Source organism: Megascapheus bottae, chromosome 10 (genome assembly GCF_031878675.1).
Source record: "Megascapheus bottae isolate mThoBot1 chromosome 10, mThoBot2.hap1, whole genome shotgun sequence".
Classification (NCBI taxonomy): Eukaryota; Metazoa; Chordata; class Mammalia; order Rodentia; family Geomyidae; genus Megascapheus; species Megascapheus bottae.
In genome coordinates, this window is record NC_143518.1 from 39,064,100 (window position 1) to 39,084,045 (window position 19,946).

The window sequence follows — 19,946 nt, forward strand, 5'->3', positions numbered from 1 at the left end:
GAAGTGACATTTGTAGAACTCGAGTAAGAGGTGGTGAGAAGCTGACACTGCGTGGCGGGGGGGGGGGGGGGGGGGGGGGGGGGGGGGGGGGGGGGAGGGTCAAAGACAATACAGCGATGGTAGGAACAGATGAATCTGAAGTCTGCCACTGTGTTGCATTCCTTTACAAACCAGGACTGGGGATCAGTTTCATCCAGTCAAATTTCTTTCTGTCAGTGTCATCCAAATATCACCTTTTAGATACAAAGGACTCATGTGGTGACCAGGAGGGATGACCTAGCCTGAGCTTGGTGGCTTACATCTATTATTTCAGCTACATTTTGGAAGTGAAGAGTGGAAGGTCATAAGTACAAGGCCATCCTGGGCAAAGATAGAGAGATCCTTTCTCAAAAACAAAAGGTTTGGCTCAAGTGACAGAGCTCTTGTCTGGCATCCATGAGGCCCTGGCTTCAGTCCTCCGTACTACCAAAAAGGGAAAGGGAGATGATTTCAACCATTCTCTAGTCCACAGCCTCCTTTGCCATTTTTTTAAATTGTATTTTATTGTCGGGGTGATTCATCGGGTAGTGGGTACATTACTTCTTGAACAGATACCCCTTCCCATGTTTTTCTCCAACTTTCCTTCCTCCCACTCCCTCCCAATTATCTTGTTTTTTGCCTTCCCTTCCCTATTTCAAATAAACAAATAAACGTATTTACAATATACTAGGTATCAAAGCCAGATATAGTAACAACATGAGATAAACCATAAAGGAAAAGAAAAGAAAAGAAATAACTTCAGATAGTATTAAGAACAACAATCACAAAGATAAACCTCTTATTTCCATATCCTGGAGTTTGTTTCCCTTGTCTGTTTCAAAACAAAATATAATTTGCTTGTTTTTCTAGTTTTTAGAAAGGTAATTTTTCGGATAAGTGGAAAGGTTCCTTCTCAATTTTTAAGATTCTGTTGCATAAGAAAGAGGAAGTTACATCACTGAAGCCTGAGCTGTGCATCCAGACTCGTGTGAATTGCTTCCCGCTCCCCTTCTATGTGCCACTGATGATGGGCCCTAGATCGTGGTTAAAGAGATATGTGAATCACCCCAGCTAGGACATGAACCTCAGTCACCTCAGCCTGTCAGGAAACAGGAGCCACATCCTCGGGATGGGTTGGGATGCTAAGGTCCACCATTGAAGTCCTAACTCCCCTTCTCTCCCCGACCTTGTTCTGCAGGGTTATTCCCTCACCAGACACACCCAACCCCATCAAGGCTATGAGCACAGCAAGCACAGATGGCAGCATCCACCGCCAGGATTTCACCTTAATAGTTTCCAGTTCCAACAAATAGAGTTTCTCAAGGGACAGCTCCCAGAAGCACCTTTGGTTGGAAAGCAGACACCCTCACAGCCCCCCTTCCTCCCAGGATTCTGGCCGAGGTTTCCAGGACCACCCACCCCAGGCAGGCACCAAGAGATCTGGGGTGTCCCCAAGGGTGAACATCTCAGAAGCCAGGGGCTTCCTTTGCCATGTGATAGGGTTCTACAATGGACAGGTGTTGACAGGCTCTCCTCACAATTCCAGGGGCTGAGTATCAGCCAGGGTCAAGAGCAAAGGATCTTAGAGCTCTTGAAAGAGAAGGCTGCCACCGTGCATGAGCTGGCCAGGAAGCTGAGGTCCCAGAAGAAGGAAGTCAATCGAGTATTATACTCTCTAGAAAGGAAGGGTAAGCTGAAGAAGGGGGCAGGAACACCCCCTTTGTGGAGCCTCTCAACCTCATTTGAGCCCCAGGACCAGCCTAACAGTATAGTGAGTCCAGACAGTCAAAGCCAGGGTTCCCCAGACTCAGAGCCCAGTTTGAAAGCGGAAGAGGAAGACCCCACATCTGACTTAGAAGATCCTCCTGAGCCTTTTGATATGGCTGAGATCAAGGAGAAAATCTGCAACTACCTGTTCAATGTGCCTAACTCCTCTGCCCTGAATGTGGCAAGAAGCATTGGCTTCAGCAAGGCCCGAGATGTGAATACCGTGCTGATTGACTTGGAAAGGCAGGGCGATGTCTACAGGCAAGGGGCAGCCCCTCCCATTTGGTATTTGACAGACAAGAAGCGAGAGAGGATGCAAATCAAGAGAAATACACGCAGTGGTCCTGCAGCCACTGCAGCTGCTGTCCGTGAGACCCAAAGAAACATGGCACTCTCCACCTGTCACTTACCCCCGTCGCAGGCCTCAAGTAAGGTGGTGAGCACAGCAAAAATGGAGAACGGGCATGGACCTGTCATAAGGTTTGAAAGCAGGAAAGACGGCAGACCAATGAGACTGAAACCACCTGCCTATCACAATGGCCCATCCAGAGCAGGGTATGTTGACTTTGAAAATGGCCAGTGGGCCACAGACGATATCCCCGATGACTTGAATAGCATCCGTGCTGGTGAGTTTCGAGCCATCATGGAGATGCCCTCCTTCTACAGCCCTGGCTTGCCACGCTGTTCACCCTACAAGAAACTGACCGAGTGCCAGCTGAAGAACCCCATCAGTGGGCTCTTAGAGTATGCCCAGTTCGCTAGTCAGACCTGTGAGTTCAACCTGATAGATCAGAGTGGACCACCTCATGAACCTCGGTAAGAGACTCCCCAAGAACTGGGCCTAGGGTTGGGGCCAAGCGCTCACTCCTGCACAGTCTCAGCTGACTTAGGAGCAGTGGCCCTTGGTGGCCCTGTCGCTTCCCTTTTCTTTGTCTGCTTTTTGGCTAAATCATCCTTGGTTGGCCCTTTCTGTGGGTTTTGGTCAGGGATGATAGATAGCCTGGGCCAGCAGAATCTTGGCTGGGCGATGCAGGGGCTGCGTGTTGACAGGAATGGAGCTTCTTTACAAGTATTGGCTTTTAGGCACCTGCCTTCCTAAGGCCAGAGATCACATGGTAGCTAACCCTCTTCTACCTGCCTCCAACCACTTCCCCCTGTTCTCCAGAAAGCAGTCCAAGAGCAGGCGCGTTAGGCCAGCTGCTTCTGCAGCCTGAAGGTGGTTTGCACTGCTAGGTAACAGCAGCTACAACCCCCCTCCAAACCCCTAGCTCAGCTATGAGGGGAAGGATGTGGACACCATAAACAGCCATCAGTCCTTGTACTGTAGCATCCTACAGACCAGGAGACAAACTGAAAAAGACAGGCAAACACAGAAAGGCACTCTTGAAGGGCTTAGCAGGGAGCTGGAACCACTGAAGTTAAGTGGCTGCAGGTTGCCACTAGAGAGATGCAGTGAGGACAAGGGGAATGCCAACAGCCTTTATACCATCACTTAACAAGGGAAGCGCATCCTGAGGAATGCGTCATTGGGCAACTTCATCCTTGTGACAAGCATCCTAGAGTACACTTACATAGGCTGAAACAGCTATAACATCCCTAAGCCATCCATGTTACAAGACCACTGTGGTACGCGTAGTCTGTCCTTGGCACTAATATCATTGACTAAACCATAGTTTAGTAGCATAAGCTCATTTGTAGGGGTGATGTTTCCTTGCTTTGGCACTATTCCTTATCCAGCCCTCATGGTGGTACCAAATTGGCATTACAAGGAAATTGTCAAGAAAATATGGTATGTCTTCCCAAAAGCCATCAAGGCCCAGAGTGGTTCATTTCTGTTTGGGAACCCCTCACTTGCTTCCTTTTCCTGACATCCCCTGTTCCTAGAGGTGGAGGGCTTACAGTTAATTATTCTTTAGACTTCAGCTATAAGAAACACTGATATCACTGGGTGCTAGTGGCTCACACCCTGTAATCCTAGCTACTCAGGAAGCTGAGATCTGAGGATCGAGGTTCAAAGTCAGCCTGAGTACTAAAGTCCATGAGATTCTTATCTCCAGTTAACCTCCACAAAACCAAAAGTGTAGACGTGGCTCAAAGTGGTAGAGTGATAGCCTTGAGCTAAAGAGCTCAGAGACAGCACCAAGGCCCAGACTTCAAGCCCCAGGACCAAGAAAAAAAAAAAAAGGAACACTGATACCTTATTCAAGTGTTTCCAAAGTAAGAACTTTAACCTCCTTTTCTAAATGAAATCCCAGGAGCAAAGAGCTAAACATATTTAAAGGGTTGAATGAAAGAGGCCGAGGCTGAAGTCTAGAAGACTTGAGCAAATACATTTTTTTTGCATAACAGGAATTTATTTTGTCTCAGGCTAGAGAGCTATAGCACAGCTCAAACAAACAGCAGGCGTGACGTACCTAGGGGTAAGTTAGGGACATTCCCTCCCCTCCTGAATAGCAGACTGTGCAAAAGAGGCAGCTTCCTACCCTTCCCCTACCTATTGCACCCAGTTCACAGAGCAGTTCAGGTCTTGCCTCATAGCATCCTACAGCCTAGGAGACTTGTTCTCACAGCCCACTCTCTGCTTTACCCCCTCCACACTTAATGGGGCCTGCTAAGTGGCAGGTGCCTGAAGCTGTGGGTGTCTGCAGATTGTAAGACTGGCTAGATGACACTGTCGCTTAACTTTTAGGTTCTCCCGCAAGGAAGCTCATCCATCAGATGCTAACAAGACTGTAGTAGTGATTGTAGCCACTCACTTTTGTACAAACTCCACCATAATTCGTTGTTAGGACATGGTGACTATCTCTTGAGCAAGGTTCCTATCGCCTATGGCTGTGCTTGCACAATGGGGCTTTGAGGAGCGAGCGAGTCACTGGCTGAGATCCCAGTAGAACAGGAATTCTTTGGGCTCTCCATCTCCTCCAGAAGCCAAAAATCCCTAGTATAGCAGAACCTTCTAGGATGGACATCTCTTTGGGAAGAACAAAGGGAGGGCCTAGCCTGGTGTTCACACGTCTAATCACTTTCCACCAAGATTTAAATTCCAAGTTGTCATCAGTGGCCGAGAGTTTCCCCCAGCCGAAGCTGGTAGCAAGAAAGTGGCCAAGCAGGATGCAGCACTGAAAGCCATGACGATTCTGCTTAGGGAAGCCAAAGCCAAGGATAGTGGAAACCCAGAAGATTTGTCCTGCTGCTCCTTGGAGGATGAGCTGGAGAAGGTAGGTGTTGTGCCTCATGGAAGCTATCCATTCACTTTCCAAGTCTGTTGTGTCAGCCCCCCAGCCTGAACAACCAACACAACTCGATATTTCCAAAGCAGCTCCCACCCCTTCCCCACCTCCCCAGTCTGCCTTCCTTCCTCCCATCCCCAGCTCCTGTCCCCTCCCAGTCTGATGAGATTTATAGAATGCCAGGAGTTGAGAGAGGTCTGAGGACCAGAGTCCACTCCTGTCCCTTTAGAGAGCCTACTCCTCCCTTCCGTGCTTGCGACAACCTGGCCGCCCCCTTCCTTTAGAAGCCACCCCTGTGTTTAGTTGTCTGTCTCGTTCTTGTCCCCTCTGCTGGGATGGGTGAACTAAGGTTCTCTTAGCTTTATTTTTTGTTTAGTGTGTTTGGTTTTTGCGTCTCATTTTCTCCAGACAGAGGAAGCCGAGGCCTCCACCCCTGCAGCAGCATCCTTATTCTCTGGGAAGAGCCCTGTCACCACGTTGCTTGAGTGTATGCACAAACTGGGGAACTCCTGTGAATTCCGTCTCCTGTCCAAAGAAGGCCCTGCCCATGACCCCAAGTATGTCCCGTGATCCTGTCTGTGGAGGCTGTCTCCAGAAAGAGGGGGGGCATCTGCCAACGTGAGCCTTGTTTTGCTTTGCAGTTTCTTCTGTTTCAGTTTGGTAGGTGGGGGAGGGGGCACTGCGAGGCCTGCTTGCAGCCTGTGAAGCAGAGAATCTGAGCTTAGGAGTTCAAAGAGCCCCAAACACTAGGGAGAGTCACGGCTTTCAGGTCACTCTTGGTGGAAGAGAGAGGTTCAGGACCTGGGCAGACCTGCGCAGCTCTCTGGTTAAGGTCTGTAGACTTACCTGTTCAAGAAAGCTTCCTGGAAGAGGTGAAATCAGTTGACCCTTGCATATTGAAGGAGGTGAGTCAGGCCAAGAGACATTGGGGCAGGAGGTGGGTAAAGTGCACCAGCTGTTCAAGATCAAAGTGACCTTGCAGAGGTCACATTAGACGTGAAGGATTGACAAAGGTGAGGCAGATCTCAACCCAAACCACTGTGATCTTGTTTCCTCATCTCCTGTCAGGTTCCAGTACTGTGTTGCCGTGGGAGCACAAACCTTCCCTACGGTGAGTGCCCCCAGCAAGAAGGTGGCAAAGCAGATGGCTGCAGAGGAAGCCATGAAGGCTCTGCACGAGGAAGCAACCAACATGCTTGATAACCAGGTAGGGCATTGTCCTGTTTGGCAGTGGTATAGACCTGGACCATCTGTGAGTCCGTCCGCGCCCTAATGTGTTTGCACTTCCTCTTTGACTGATTTTCTCTAGTCTGGAGATGGCGAATCACTCGATAACCTGGAGCCCAATAAGATCGGGAGGATCGGTGAGCTTGTCAGATACCTGAACACCAACCCTGTAGGTGGCCTGTTGGAGTACGCTCGCTCCCACGGCTTTGCTGCTGAATTCAAGTTGGTTGACCAATCTGGACCTCCTCATGAACCCAAGTGAGTGTGCCAGAACTGGCTAGCAGCCGTGTGTGGCCAGGAGGGGTGGCCGGTAATTCAGGAAGAAAGGATGTGTGATACTATGAGTGACAGGAGGGCGAGTTGAGGGAAAAGGTCCACTTCAGCACGGGAAATGTGAGGTCAGCCTTCTTGAGAAGGCCTTTTCTCATCACTATCGGTGGTTGTTTTTGAATTTTTAAATTAGTTCTTGTTTTTAAAGGAAAACTTATACTAGGAAATAGTCCACGCCATGGCGAGTCTTGTTTCTCTCCCAGATTTCTGAGTCTCCGCAGATCCACACAGTATCAGCTCGAGTCTTTCTAGACATTCTTAAGCATAACTAGCACCCTTCCATTTCTTTTTTTCCTCTCCTCTCTCATTCTTTTCTCTCTCTGTCTTTCTTTCTCTGTGTGTGTGTGTGTGTGTGTGTGTGTGTGTGTTTCTGTCTCTCTCCGTCTCTCTCTCTCTACTAGAAATAAGCCTATTCATATTTTCACCTAAAAAACCCAACATTGTGACTCCTTTACTTACCAATGTGTCTCAGAGGCCACTATAAACCAGCATGGATAACTCTACTGATCTCTTCTGCACAGCTGCATTTTATTGAATAGATGCTTCCAATTTTAAAGCTTTTATTAAGACCTTTTTCAAAAATAATCACCCATGCACCACCACCCAGTTTGGGAAATAGAATGTTGCTAGTGGCATGACTCAAGTGGTAGAGCACTTTAGCAAAGCATGAGGCCCTAGGTTCACAGCTCAGAACCGCCATAAAGGGCCAAGTGCCAATGGCTCATGCTTGTAATCCTAGCTACTTAAGAGGCTGAGATCCAGAGAACTAAGGTTTAAGGCCAATCTTAGCAGAAAAGTCCTCAAGATTTCAACTCTAAAAATAACGAACAAAAAGCCAGCTCACGGTGTCGGGGTTGTGGAGAAAAAGGAACCCTACCACACTGCTGTTGGGATTGTAAACTAGTTCAGCCACTCTGGAAAGCAGTGTGGAAGTTTCTTAAAGAACTGAAAATTGACCTTCCCTATGATCCCGCCATACCACTTCTGGACATCTGTCTTGAACATCATAACCCAAGATATAATAAGGATACCTGCTCAGCTATGTTTATCTCACTATTCATAATAGCCAGGTGATGGAAACAATCCAGATGCCCTACTGCAGATGAATGGATGCAGAAAATGTGGTATATATATATACAATGGAATTCTACATAGCCAACAGACAAGATAAAATAATGGCATTTTCAGGGAAGTGGATGAATCTAGAGCAAATCATGTTGAGTGAGACAAGTCAAGACCAAAGGAACAGAAGGCACATGGTATCCTTAATATGTGGCTATTAGATCCAAACAGTACAAGAGCGAGGACTTAATATTTGCATACCCAATGCTATGGACATGGTATTGGAAATATAAACACAACTACATAGACATAAAAAAATCTATGATTCTGTAGATATAATGTTTTATTTCATAAATTAATATGTATCTATGATATACAAACCCTTAGCCTAATTTTGATTATGTTCTAAAAACTAAGTGCCAGTGATTGTATATAGAGATTCCCTTCTTGAACACTTGTTTGTTAAACATGTCATTTGAAATCTGATGTAAAAATCGATGTTAATAAATTCTTCAATAAAATTAAAAAATATTCAAAAAAAAAAAAAGCCAGCTCAGGGTATGGCTTAGTACCAGCTGAGCAAGCTAGCTGAGATTACAGACCTTACCATTCCCTTGCTCATGCATTGAGGTGGGATCTCACTGACTTTTTGTTTGGACTGGCTTCAAACAGAGATGAATTGTGGATCCCCCAATCACTGCTCCCAAGTAGCAAGAAACACAAGTATAAACCACTTTGCCTGGCACTATATTGTTTTATTATAGCTGCAAAGTGTAGCATTACAGTGCCCAGGCTCACCAAGAGTTAGTCAGCCGGCTTCAGTGGCTAAGCACCTCCACTGTTTCCAGACTTGCTACTGTAAATAATGCTGCAATAAATAACTTCTTCATGAGCACTTACTTTGATACGTGTGAGATTATACCAGTTCATGCTTCCACTAGCAGTATATAAGAATGTCTCTTCTCTAGCTATGTCCAGCCTAAGAAGTATGGTGTTATCAAAATTTCTATCATTACCATTCTAAAATGTAAAATAATGTCTTACTGTAGTGTAAAAATTGGTCTATATTAACGTATTTGTTAATATTTACCATCACTAAATAAATCAGAATCTCTCCAGAGATTCTAAAAAAGCATTTGTAAAATTCAAATGCATTCAGATTAAAAAGCCAAGCTGTCAGTAATTGATTTTTTGAAAATCTCCTTAGCATGAAAAGAATATACATGTGAAGCCAGATGCCAGCAGAACTATTCCCTCGGCCTATGCCAGCATTATTGGGCGTAGTTCTGGAATTAATAGTATATAAGATACTTGCAAATTATATCAGTATGTACCTGAAACATACATGAGAAAACCAAAGAAAGGCAGAGACAAGAGAATTGAGGAAAATAGATGATTACAAAGCAGTGTGTAAGAACCAAGAGCTTTTCTGTGTACAACAATGAGGCTTTATGAATTGCAATGGAGACCGGGAGTGTGGCCTAGTGGTAGAGTGCTTGCCTAGCATGCACAAAAACCTGGATTCAATTCCTCAGTACCACATACATAGAAAAAAGCCAAAAGTGTTGCTGTGGCTCACGTGGTAGAGCACTAACCTTATGGAAAAGCCCAAGGACAGTGCTCAGACCCTGAGTTCAAGCCCCAGGGGGGGAAAAATAATTACAGTGAAGAAATCACCCTGTTATAATACAACTAATAAGAAACCACCGAAGCACCATCTTAATTGGAAATGTATAGGCAAGTAAAATGCTTTTTGAGATTATGAAGGACTTAAATTAATTCTATAGTTGATAGATTTGGGGCTGTGGTACTGGAGATTGAACCCATACTTTGCTAGACAAGTACTTTATTACCACTGAGCTACAATTTTCAGCCCAAGAAAATCTAAACACAAGAGCTCTTCCAGATTAATCTCTACATATAATGTGATCCCAATAATGAACACTAATAAAAATTATTTTGCAGGCCAGGAGTTTGGCCTAGTGGTAGAATGCTTTCATAGCATACACAAAGACCTGGGTTTGATTCCTCAGTACCACATGCATAGAAATAAAAAGCCAGAAGTGGTGCTGTGGCTCAAGAACAGTGCTCAGGCCTTGAGCCCAAGCCCAGAGCCAGCAAAAAAAAATTATTTTACAACTAGAAAAGCTGATTTTTAAAGTTCATATAAAAATGGTTATATAATAGCTAGGCAGATTCAAGAAAGTAAGATCAACAAGCCCTGTGTTTAAACAGTGTACTGATGTGGATAGAGGAAGGTACACCAGTGGAACACTTTGGAATGTCGTAAAGTCAAAAGATGGACATAAATGGAGATTTTTGTATACTGTGAAGACAAGTTTTCAAATAGTGGGAAAAGATGAGTTATTCAGTTATGACGATGGGCACAACTTACAACAAGACAGAGCTGGAGGCCTGCTCCTTCCCTATGCTTGCATTCCAATAGACCTGAGGTTCAAATGTAAAAATAAATGTAATTATGAAATTACTAAAGTGGAAGCAAGAATGTTTCCAGAATCATCAAGTGGTAAAGCTTTTTCAATCACAGCATGAAACATAAAAGTCATAGAGAAAAAGGCTGGGGGACCAGGAATGTGACTTGATGGCAGAGTGCTTACCTAGCATGCCAAGCCCTGGGTTCAATTCCTCAGTACCACATATACAGAAAAGACTGGAAGTGGTGCCGTGGCTCAAGTGGTAGAGTGGTAGTCTTGAGAAAGCCCGACAATGCTCAGGCCCTTATTTCAAGCCCCAGGACTGGCCAAAAGAAAAAAAAATAAAAGCCTGGGAACTGTGACTGTAAGAAAAATTGAGTTGTAGTAAATGGACTACCTAAAGTAAAATACAAAAACAAAAACACAGAAGACTAAAGGCAGCTGTGATCCTCAGATTTCAGCCTCCTGAATAGCTAGAATTATAGGCATAAGCTGCCAGCACCCAGCAAATTTCTTTAATAAATAAGGTATTCTAAATAACTCCTTAATAGAATATCTAAAGGGAACATAGATACAAATATATGAAGCACACAGTCAAAGAAAAAGAAACTGAATTGTTAATAAATGAAAAGATACTCAACTTCACTTTAAAACTCAGCATAATTGTTTAAAAAAAATAATCAGGCTCCATGCCTCACACCATAACTCTTAACTACTCTGGAAATTGAGATCTGAGGATCACGGTTCAATGTTAGCCCAGGCACAAAAGTCCATGAGACTCTTACCTCCAATTAATCACCAGAAAACGAAGTGGTGCTGTGGCTCAAAGGGGTAGAGTGGCAGTCTTAAGCTAAAGAGCTCAGGGACAGTGCCCAGGCCAGAGTTCAAGCCCCATGACTGACCAGAAAAAGTACTCATTACCTGACTTGTGTAATTGTAACTCCTCTGAACTTCACTTTGTAACATTTGTATGTGGGCAGGGGGAGGGAGGTTCCTGGGGCTTGAACTCAGAGCCTGGGCACTATTCTTGAGCCTCTTTGTGCTCAAGGCTAGCACTGTACCACTTGAGCCACAGTACTACTCCTGACTTATTCTGAGTGGTTTCTTGGGGATAAGAGTCTCTTGGACTTTCCTACCCAGGCCTACTTTGAACCCTGGTCCTCAGATCTCAGCCTCCTGAGTAGCTAGGATTACAGGCATGAGCCACTGGCACCCAGCTTACAATAATAAATTTTTAAAATCTGAAGTGTTAAAAACAAGTTAAAAACTCAGTTTAAACTTAGTGTACTTAAAACAATAGAGATATAATCCATCATCTATTATCACAGCTAAGGCTAGAGAGCAATACTTTCTCTACCTTGTAGTAGGCCACTTCTACAAATACGCACACCTGTAGTTTTACATGCAACACTGTGTATGGTGGCAAAAGACCTAGGATGATCTGAAGGCCCATCATTTGCAGACTGCTTAAGCTGGCATGCCCACACTAAGGAATACTAGGCAGTCATATAGAGAGTAAGACACCTCTGTGTGAAGCCATCCTGAGGGCTGGCAAAATGAAATGGCAATGTGTGCTGTGAGGAGGGAGATACATAGAGAGAGCTTGTAATTGTGTAGTACATTTTCTCAGAGTACTAAGGAGGAAAGCTTTCTCTTCATTATATGCTCTCACTCTTGGAACTTTTACTTGTGTGAGATCTAATTTTTCTATTTAAAAATATCAGTAGGGGGGCCAGGAGTTTGGTCTAGTGGTAGAGTGCTTGCCTAGCATGCACGAAGACCCGGGTTCAATTCCTCAGTACCACTTACATAGAAAAAAGCTAGAAATGGTGCTAAGGCTCAAGTGGTAGAGCTCTACCCTTGAGAAAGTACAAGGTCAGTGCTCAGGCCCTGAGCTCAAGCCCAGGACCGGCAAAAAAATTATATATATATATATATATATATATCAGTAGGGCTGGGAGCATAGCCTAGTGGTGGAGTGCTTGTCCTAGCATGCACAAAGTCCTGGGTGTGATTCCTCGGTACCACATATACAGAAAAAGCTGGAAGTGGCACTGTGGTTCAAGTGGCACAGTGCTAGCCTTGAGCAAAAAATGTCCAAGGACAGTGCCCAGCGCCTAAGTTCATGCCGGGGCCTCCCGGCAGCAAATTGGGGTTCCTGAAATAAGGGGCAGGGACTGGAAAAATTAGAAGAGAGACAAACACATCGGGTCCAGGAGGTCTGCAGCCCAAGCAAAAACTGCCTCGTTTATTCTTAACACAAAGTTTTTATCCCCTCCGGAGACCAGGGCCCTCCCAGGTGTTACATCCAGATCGTTAATCAGGGAGCTGTTGAGGGTTACATTCATATGGTAAATCTCAGATCAATTGAACAGGAGAAGGCCAAAAAACAATGAGACAATCAAGCAATTATCTGATGCAAATCAAAGTACAGTTTGTTTCCACTCTTGCTCCCGACATATCCCCCGCCTTTATTTTAAAAGAAACACAAGTGCAATCTCTATTCTTTTCACTATCTCTAATATCTCATTATCCTGTCTCACTTTCCAAAAATGACTGGTCCCTTCATCTAAAGGGGATAGATGGGCGGAGATTCGGCTTCTGTGACTTCTTCAAGCTGACTCAGGGGCGTTGTCTCTGTGCTTGACCAGGGACCTTAAAAAGCCTAGCCTGTTTATTAGGGATTGCAAGGATTAGATATCAGGAATAATAATTTACTCCAAACTAGAGATCATATTTGACATTTAACAACTGCACAAACCATCTTTGGCTACAATAGTGTAGTTACATAGCACCCATTTGCAAAAGCCTTTTCTTGATTGTCTGGGGAACTAAATTTCTGCAACCTTAACAATGCTTCAGTTGTCAGATCTAAACAGATTAATAGAGACACAAGTCTCAGATCCACAAACTTTTCCTGAATTTGTGGCTGGTGTCAAAAATAAATAGATAAATAAATAAATAAAAATTTTGCTCAATTAGGGCTTTAAACTATCCACTATCACAGAAGATTGACAAGTTCCTGCCCAGTTATGAAAGGCACGGGCATTAGTAAGGCATGCTTACAAACTATTCTATGACCTCCCGGCTCTGATTAATTTGATCGGCCAAGCACAAGTGACTAAGATCTGACACCATCTCTGCCATCCAAGCAGAGGCTTTCTGCGTCGTGTCCCAGTAGAGTTTCCCCACACAGGGATAAATGTCCCATTGGCAATTCACTTGCTTAGTTGCTGGACTTGAACTCAGGGCTTGGGCACTGTCCCTCAGCTCTCCAGCTCAAGGCTAGCACCCTGCCACTGTGAGTCCTGAGCTTGGTGCTTGAGTGCTGTCCCCCAGCTGTTCAGCTCAGAGCTAGCACTCTGCGGCTTCAAGTTCCAAAGCAACTCTGCCTTAATAGCACTCTGCTGCCAGATTAGACACCACAATCTCACAGGGACTTTGCTTTGCCCGGGGTTGGCTCAAAACTGCAGTTTTCAGATCAGTGAGTCCTACGAACGGCCATGTATCTCCAATAGAGCAACAAGGTGGTAGACACAGAAATAGTCTCTAAGCATGAGCTTACCTAGAACCTGGAAAAGGCCAAAGTTACATCTGAATAAGGATTGCTGTTCTTCTCCAATGGGCTAGCTGGAAGTTACAAGAGCAAGCTGAAATAGCAATTAAGCAATTACTTTGGTAGTCCTGATTTTCCTTTTCTCTCTTTCTTTAAACATATAAGACAACTTCACTTTCAAATATTGTTTAGAAACCCATTTCCAATGTTCTTAATAACTTTTACTGATACTGGCTTAAACAATTAACACCTTAGCCTTTATTTGCAATTGAAAAACCTTTAAGGGCACAAAGAGCTCCTGCCCTCAGGCCCCCTAGGGCCCAAGGCACTCCTCTTGCCTTTTAGAAAAAAGGGGCTCTTATGCAGTTTAGATTACTGTCTAAAACTCCAACGACAGTTTAAACTCAAATAACAGTTTTTCCCTAATGCAAGAACTATAGACATCAGTGCACCAAAAGTCCAAGTCTGGACTTAGTTTTCTTCCTTTTTTTTTTTTTTTTTTTTAACATTCCTTTAAAATACTAATCACATTATCCACATTTTACCATCAGATTTCTAGTGTCAGTTTGCAAGAAAGGACAGGCAAAGTTTCTGACGTTAATGAACAATTTTACATTTAAATCTCTAATACATGTTTCCAAACTTTAACTTAAAGTAATAAATCCCAAATTCCCTAACACCTCTGAGCTGAACAGGATACAATGTTTACAAGGTAAACAGCTGTATGCCCTGCAATAAAATGCAGATTTCAGGATCTAGAAAAATATTTACCAGTTTTTCTTTAAGACAACACAATAATTCTTTGAGACATTGTAAAACATCCAAACCTAATATTTTTCTTGAAGTTTTAAGCTTAGATTTACCCAATTGTCTTTGTGTTTAAGTATAAATTTATCCTTTTTTTTTTTTTTTTCTTTTTTTTTTTTTTTTTTTTCAGCATGCTGACAATTTAACCTTGAACATGTTCACTCACTCATTCACACACATTCATACTCAAAGATCATAAAGCGCGCAAAATTAATATCGGCCGTTCAATTTCCGGAAGTTTGTGTCAAGAGAGTTTTGCCAATTTTACTCTTACAGGTGGGAACCAGGTTCGAAACAAAACTTTTTGCAAGGCAGCTTAGCTGGAATTTATTTTTCCAGGGCTTGTTACAACTGCAGACATGGGGGAGCGGCCATGCTAGGCCCAGAAATGTTCAAATAAATAACAAGGATGTGTGCTTGAGTACGCACAGAAAAACCATAAGGACCCACACTTAGAAATGGTACCAATTTTAAAGACAAAAACTGGACAAAGAAAAATATGTAACATGAACAAGACAGAGAAGCGGAGACTTTTAAATAATCAGACATTGACATATAACAAGAAAATTGGACTCAATCAGATACACTTAACAGCTAATTTTAGATTTAGACATGTCTTGCAGGTGGGACTCTCTGGTATGCCTTGATATTGACAAGAAACTCAGAAGGGGAAGGGGGGTCAAGGCGTCCCTTGACCACCCAGGCCTCTATTTTAGGCCCACAGTGCACCCTTTTTTTTTTTTTTTTTTTTTTTAAATAAAATAAAATAAAATAAAATGGAATAAGAAAAAATAAAACAAAACACAGACATACAGGGGGTCGGCCGACTTCTACTTACCTCTGGAGGCCTTTGCTTTTCACCTGGGCATCTTTTACAAAAGAGGTTATTAAGAAGAGGGATGGTAAAGACAAAATAATGTCACATATTAAATTGTGTAGAGTCAATGAATATGTTAAAAGGTCCCTACATAATAGTAAAAGGAGGAGAAACACAGCTCATATGAATGTGTGGAACAAGTGGATCAGTAGCAGTCCCAATAGACATGCACGAATAACTCAGGTCCTTTCCACGTCGCAGGATGCACCACTGGAGGGTTGGGGGTGTAGGCCCAGTGAGTCGCTGCTTGGATGGCCACTGTCACTCTCCACGATCCGAACGCAGCGTTCAGGCAGCCAGCGGGCGTCATTTTCTCCTTGTGAAAAAACACATACATGCCCTCGACCCCAGGTTAGAACAGGATCGGGTCCATGCCAAGCACCAGTTAGGGGATCCTTCCACTTCACTAAGGCAAAAGGACGCTGCTCTCTTTTTTCCCAGAATCGCTGAGCAGCAGATAAATTATTTGAATCCAAATTCAAAAAATTTAAAACAAATAAAGCATGATTAAGTATATTCACAGGGGTAGCGGGATACGACTCCCCTTTCTGTATTTTAGCAATTTGGTGTTTTAATAATCCATTAGCTCTCTCCACGATGCCTTGACCTTGAGGATTGTAAGGAATGCCTGTAATATGAGTGATATTATAGGAACGGCAGAAGGATTGAAATGCTCGGCTTGCATAGCCAGGGCCATTATCTGTTTTTATTTGCGAGGGAATCCCCATCACAGCAAAGCATCGAATGCAGTGAGAAATACAATGTTTAGTGGCTTCCCCAGCAAGGGGGGTGGCCAAGATAAAATTAGAATAAGTATCTACAGTAACATGAACATATTTTAATCGGCCAAATGATGGAACATGCGTGACATCCATCTGCCAAATGTGATTAGAAAGCAGTCCTCGTGGATTTATACCTAAATGGGGGGCTGGTGAAAAAGGGACACAGTTGGAGCAAGTCTTAACTATTTGCCTTGCTGTTTCCCTAGATAATTTGAACTGTTGGCGCAAGGCTCGACTGTTTTGATGGTGGATGGCATGTGACTGCTTAGCAAGTTCAACCTGAGTTAAGTAAACTCTGGTGGCAGAGTCAGTGACCGCATTGCCTTCACTTAAAGGGCCAGGAAGATTAGTGTGAGCTCGAACAAAGCCAAAAAAACAGGGGTGGTTGCGAGAACAAAGCAAAGTTTGTATTTGGCGAAATTGGGTCTGAATATTGGAGTTAGTAGTTCCAATAAAGGGAACAGTTTCTATGACTTGAAGAGCACGAATTACATATTGACTGTCTGAGTATAAGTTAAAGGGCTCGTCTTGTAACAGGACGAGTGCCTGTAAAACAGCCTCTAACTCCACCTCTTGGGCGGAGGAAAAACCTGTAACCCAAGATTGAGTTTTCCCATTAATGGTCAAAGCAGCCGTTCCATTTGAGGATCCATCTGTAAATACCAAAGCGGCAGAAGATAAAGGCGAGGCCTGTACTATGGAAGGAAATAGAAACGTATGACACGCAGCAAATTGGAGAAGTTTGTTAGACGGGTAGTGATGCAAAATTTTTCCCGTATAATTGGCCCAAGCAATGGCCCAAGGATCGCAATGGGCGAATAGCCAATCTTGTTGTTGTAAATTATATGGGACACAGATAAAATGAGGTTCCTGACCTAAATATTTACGGGAATCCACTCGGCACATGTGTATCAGATTAGCTACCAATTCGTAGTAGGGGGTCAGCACTTTGCCGGGTGTTGATGGTAGATAAAGCCATAAAAGTGGGCCATCCTGCCACAATACAGCAGTTGGGGAGTGAGAAGTAGCTAAAATGTAAACTCCCCAGGGTTTAGAATAGTCACAATAGGTCATTTGTTGCTGGGAAATTGCCTTTTCTACAATTTGGATGGCCCTCCTGGCGTCAGGATTTAATTCGCGCAAGGATGTAGGGTTGGTATCTCCTTTTAAGAGATCAAAGAGGGGTTTTAACTCTCCTGTGGAGAGCTTTAGATAAGGCCGAAGCCAATTTATATCTCCTAAGAATTGCTGAAAATCATGAAGAGTTCTTAAGTGTGAAGTTTTTAATTGTATTTTTTGGCTTTTAAAATAGTGTGGGCCTAATATATGGCCTAGATATGTAAAAGGCGGGTGTTCCTGAACCTTTTCAGCTGCTATTACAAGGCCAAAGAGGCTCAGATCCTGCTTTAGTTGTCCAAAGGCTTGTCGTACGACGATAGGGTCAGAACAAGCCAACAAGATGTCATCCATATAATGAACAATATAAACAGAAGAAAATTTTTCACGAGTGGAAGAAATGGCTCTAGCCACAAAACTTTGACATAAAGTTGGGCTATTTGCCATGCCCTGTGGGAGCACAAGCCAGTGATATCGCTTCATGGGTTCTTTAAAATCAACAGAGGGGACACTGAAGGCAAAGCGCTTACAGTCTTGAGGCGCCAGGGGTATAGTATAGAAACAATCCTTCAAATCTATAATAATCTTATAAGTATCCTTTGGGATTGCCATGGGTGAAGGCAAGCCAGGCTGTAGGGCCCCCATCAGTTCCATTGTGGCATTTATTTTTCTCAAATCCTGTAACAGCCTCCATTTACCTGACTTTTTCTTTATAACAAAAATTGGAGAATTCCATGGAGAGTTAGAAGGGGCCACATGCCCCAAATCCAGCTGCTCCTGTACCAGCTGCTGTACTGCAATGATCTTTTCTAGTGAAAGAGGCCACTGTTCAACCCATACCGGTCGTTCAGAGAGCCAATTTATGGGATCAGCATGAGGGGGAGGGCAAACGACAGCTCCCGTCAAGGGATACCCCAATCCTTGTCTCGTAGGGTGAGACTGGGGTTGGAGTGGCTCTAGCTCCCCCTGTGCTGCTCGGCCTAGTCCCCTAAAGGGGAGGAGGCCTTGATCAAGTAACTGCTTAGTGACCGCAGCACTAGGACTAAACATATACACTCCCATTTTTTCCATGATATCACGACCCCATAAATTAATTGGCAGATGATCCAAGACAAATGGCTGAAAATGACCAGAGTGCCCTTCCTCATCTCTCCAAACAAGGATCGCACTGCTCTGCTGTGGGTCAGTTGCTTGCCCAACCCCCTGTAGGGAAGTCATAGAGGTTGTCAGGGGCCATTGGGCTGGCCAATGTTTTTTAGATATCACAGACACATCTGCTCCAGTGTCTAATATTCCTTTAAAGGGCTTTTCTTGTATAAATATAGTCATCTCAGGCCTCTCTTGTTTTATGCTTTGTACCCAATAGATATCAGAAGATCTAAATCCTCTCTGTCCACATGGGGGATTAGCAGTCTCCCCGGGAGGTAAAGGCACAAGTATTAATTGTGCTAATTTTTGACCGGCTGGGATCGATACCACGTGTTTCGGGGCAGAGGCCATAACTTTGATTTCTCCAGTAAAATCCTGGTCAATTTTGCCAGGTGTAATCTGTATCCCTTTAAGGGCTGAGCTACTTCGCCCTAACAGCAATCCAGCCACTCCCGGGGGAAGGGGGCCGAAGACCCCCGTGGGGAGAGCTTGTGTCCCCATCTCTGGGGTCAATACTGAGCAGGTGGAGGAACAGAGGTCCAATCCTGCACTTCCTGGGGTGGCACGGAGGAGGCCGGAGACTGATCTTGGGGGGTTGTTAGAAGATGCACTTGTGGCCGAGAAGAGGGAGGGACTGCCCCATGGTTTTGCGGGGCCAGGGGCTGGCCCCTCCTCCAGTTTCCCGAAAGCGGGCGGCCATTGCGATCTGTTCTTGACCTGCAATCTTTAGCCCAGTGCTTCCCTTTACCACAGCGTGGACATGTGCCAGGTGATTTTTCTCTCTTTTGCCTGGCCTGGCGTGGGCATTGCGTCATCCAATGTCCTATTTGTCCACAAGAAAAGCAACGCCCTGGGGGTCTAGCATCCCGAGAATGCCGCTGACCTCTATATTTTAGAGACTCAGTAACAGTCTTTCCTTGAGGAGCGGCGGCTAAAGTAAGGCCTTGTACATGGGAGGGTCCAATATCAGCACACAGTGAAATAAAGTCCGTGATTCCTCCCTTATTCCTATGGGGTCTGATAGCCGCCTGACAGGCGGCGTTGGCATTTTCATAGGCTATGTGTCTAACTATATTCTCCCTTGCATTCTCATCTTGTACTAGGCAGTCTGCAGTCTCCATTAATCGAGACAAAAATTCTAGATAAGGCTCATTCGGTCCCTGTTTAACTTCTACTAGATTTTTTGTACGATTGGAATTGCGTAACTTTTTCCAAGCCTCTCTCGCCGCAGCATTTATTTGTAAATAGGCCTCCTTTGCATAACCCAATTGATCTTCGGTGTTTTTATAGGTTCCCTCTCCTAACAACTGATCAACAGTGTAAGGCAGGTTCTTAGACCTATTTGTTTCAATTTTAGCCCGACACTGTGCAGTGAACTCTGTCTCCCATAATAAGTACTCTCCTGCACTAAGGCATGCTCTGGCAAGCCGCTTCCAGTCATTTGGGCATGCAATACCAGCACACGCGGCCTCCAATATTACTTGAGTAAAAGGGGCAGTTGGCCCATATTGGGAGCAGGCATTTTTTAAATCCTGTAATAGTTTAACAGGAACAGGCTGATGGTGTACTTGTTCATCATGATCAACTGAA

At 44.3% G+C, this 19,946-nt stretch overlaps 1 protein-coding gene across 5 annotated transcripts in view; it reads left to right on the forward strand.

Moving 5' to 3' along the window:
• Adar (adenosine deaminase RNA specific) overlaps positions 1 to 19,946 on the forward strand; it is a 48,827-nt gene that overhangs the window by 18,238 nt on the left and 10,643 nt on the right. For 4 of the 5 annotated variants that reach the window (XM_090340879.1, XM_090340880.1, XM_090340876.1 and 1 more), the window contains exons 2-6: positions 1,217 to 2,601; positions 4,820 to 5,003; positions 5,424 to 5,572; positions 6,084 to 6,222; positions 6,325 to 6,500. In XM_090340879.1, the coding sequence (XP_090197005.1) occupies positions 1,898 to 2,601; positions 4,820 to 5,003; positions 5,424 to 5,572; positions 6,084 to 6,222; positions 6,325 to 6,500 (1,352 nt within the window). In that variant the 5' untranslated portion in view covers positions 1,217 to 1,897. The remainder of the gene's footprint in view (positions 1 to 1,216; positions 2,602 to 4,819; positions 5,004 to 5,423; positions 5,573 to 6,083; positions 6,223 to 6,324; positions 6,501 to 19,946) is intronic. The other variant, XM_090340878.1, reaches the window with a different exon arrangement.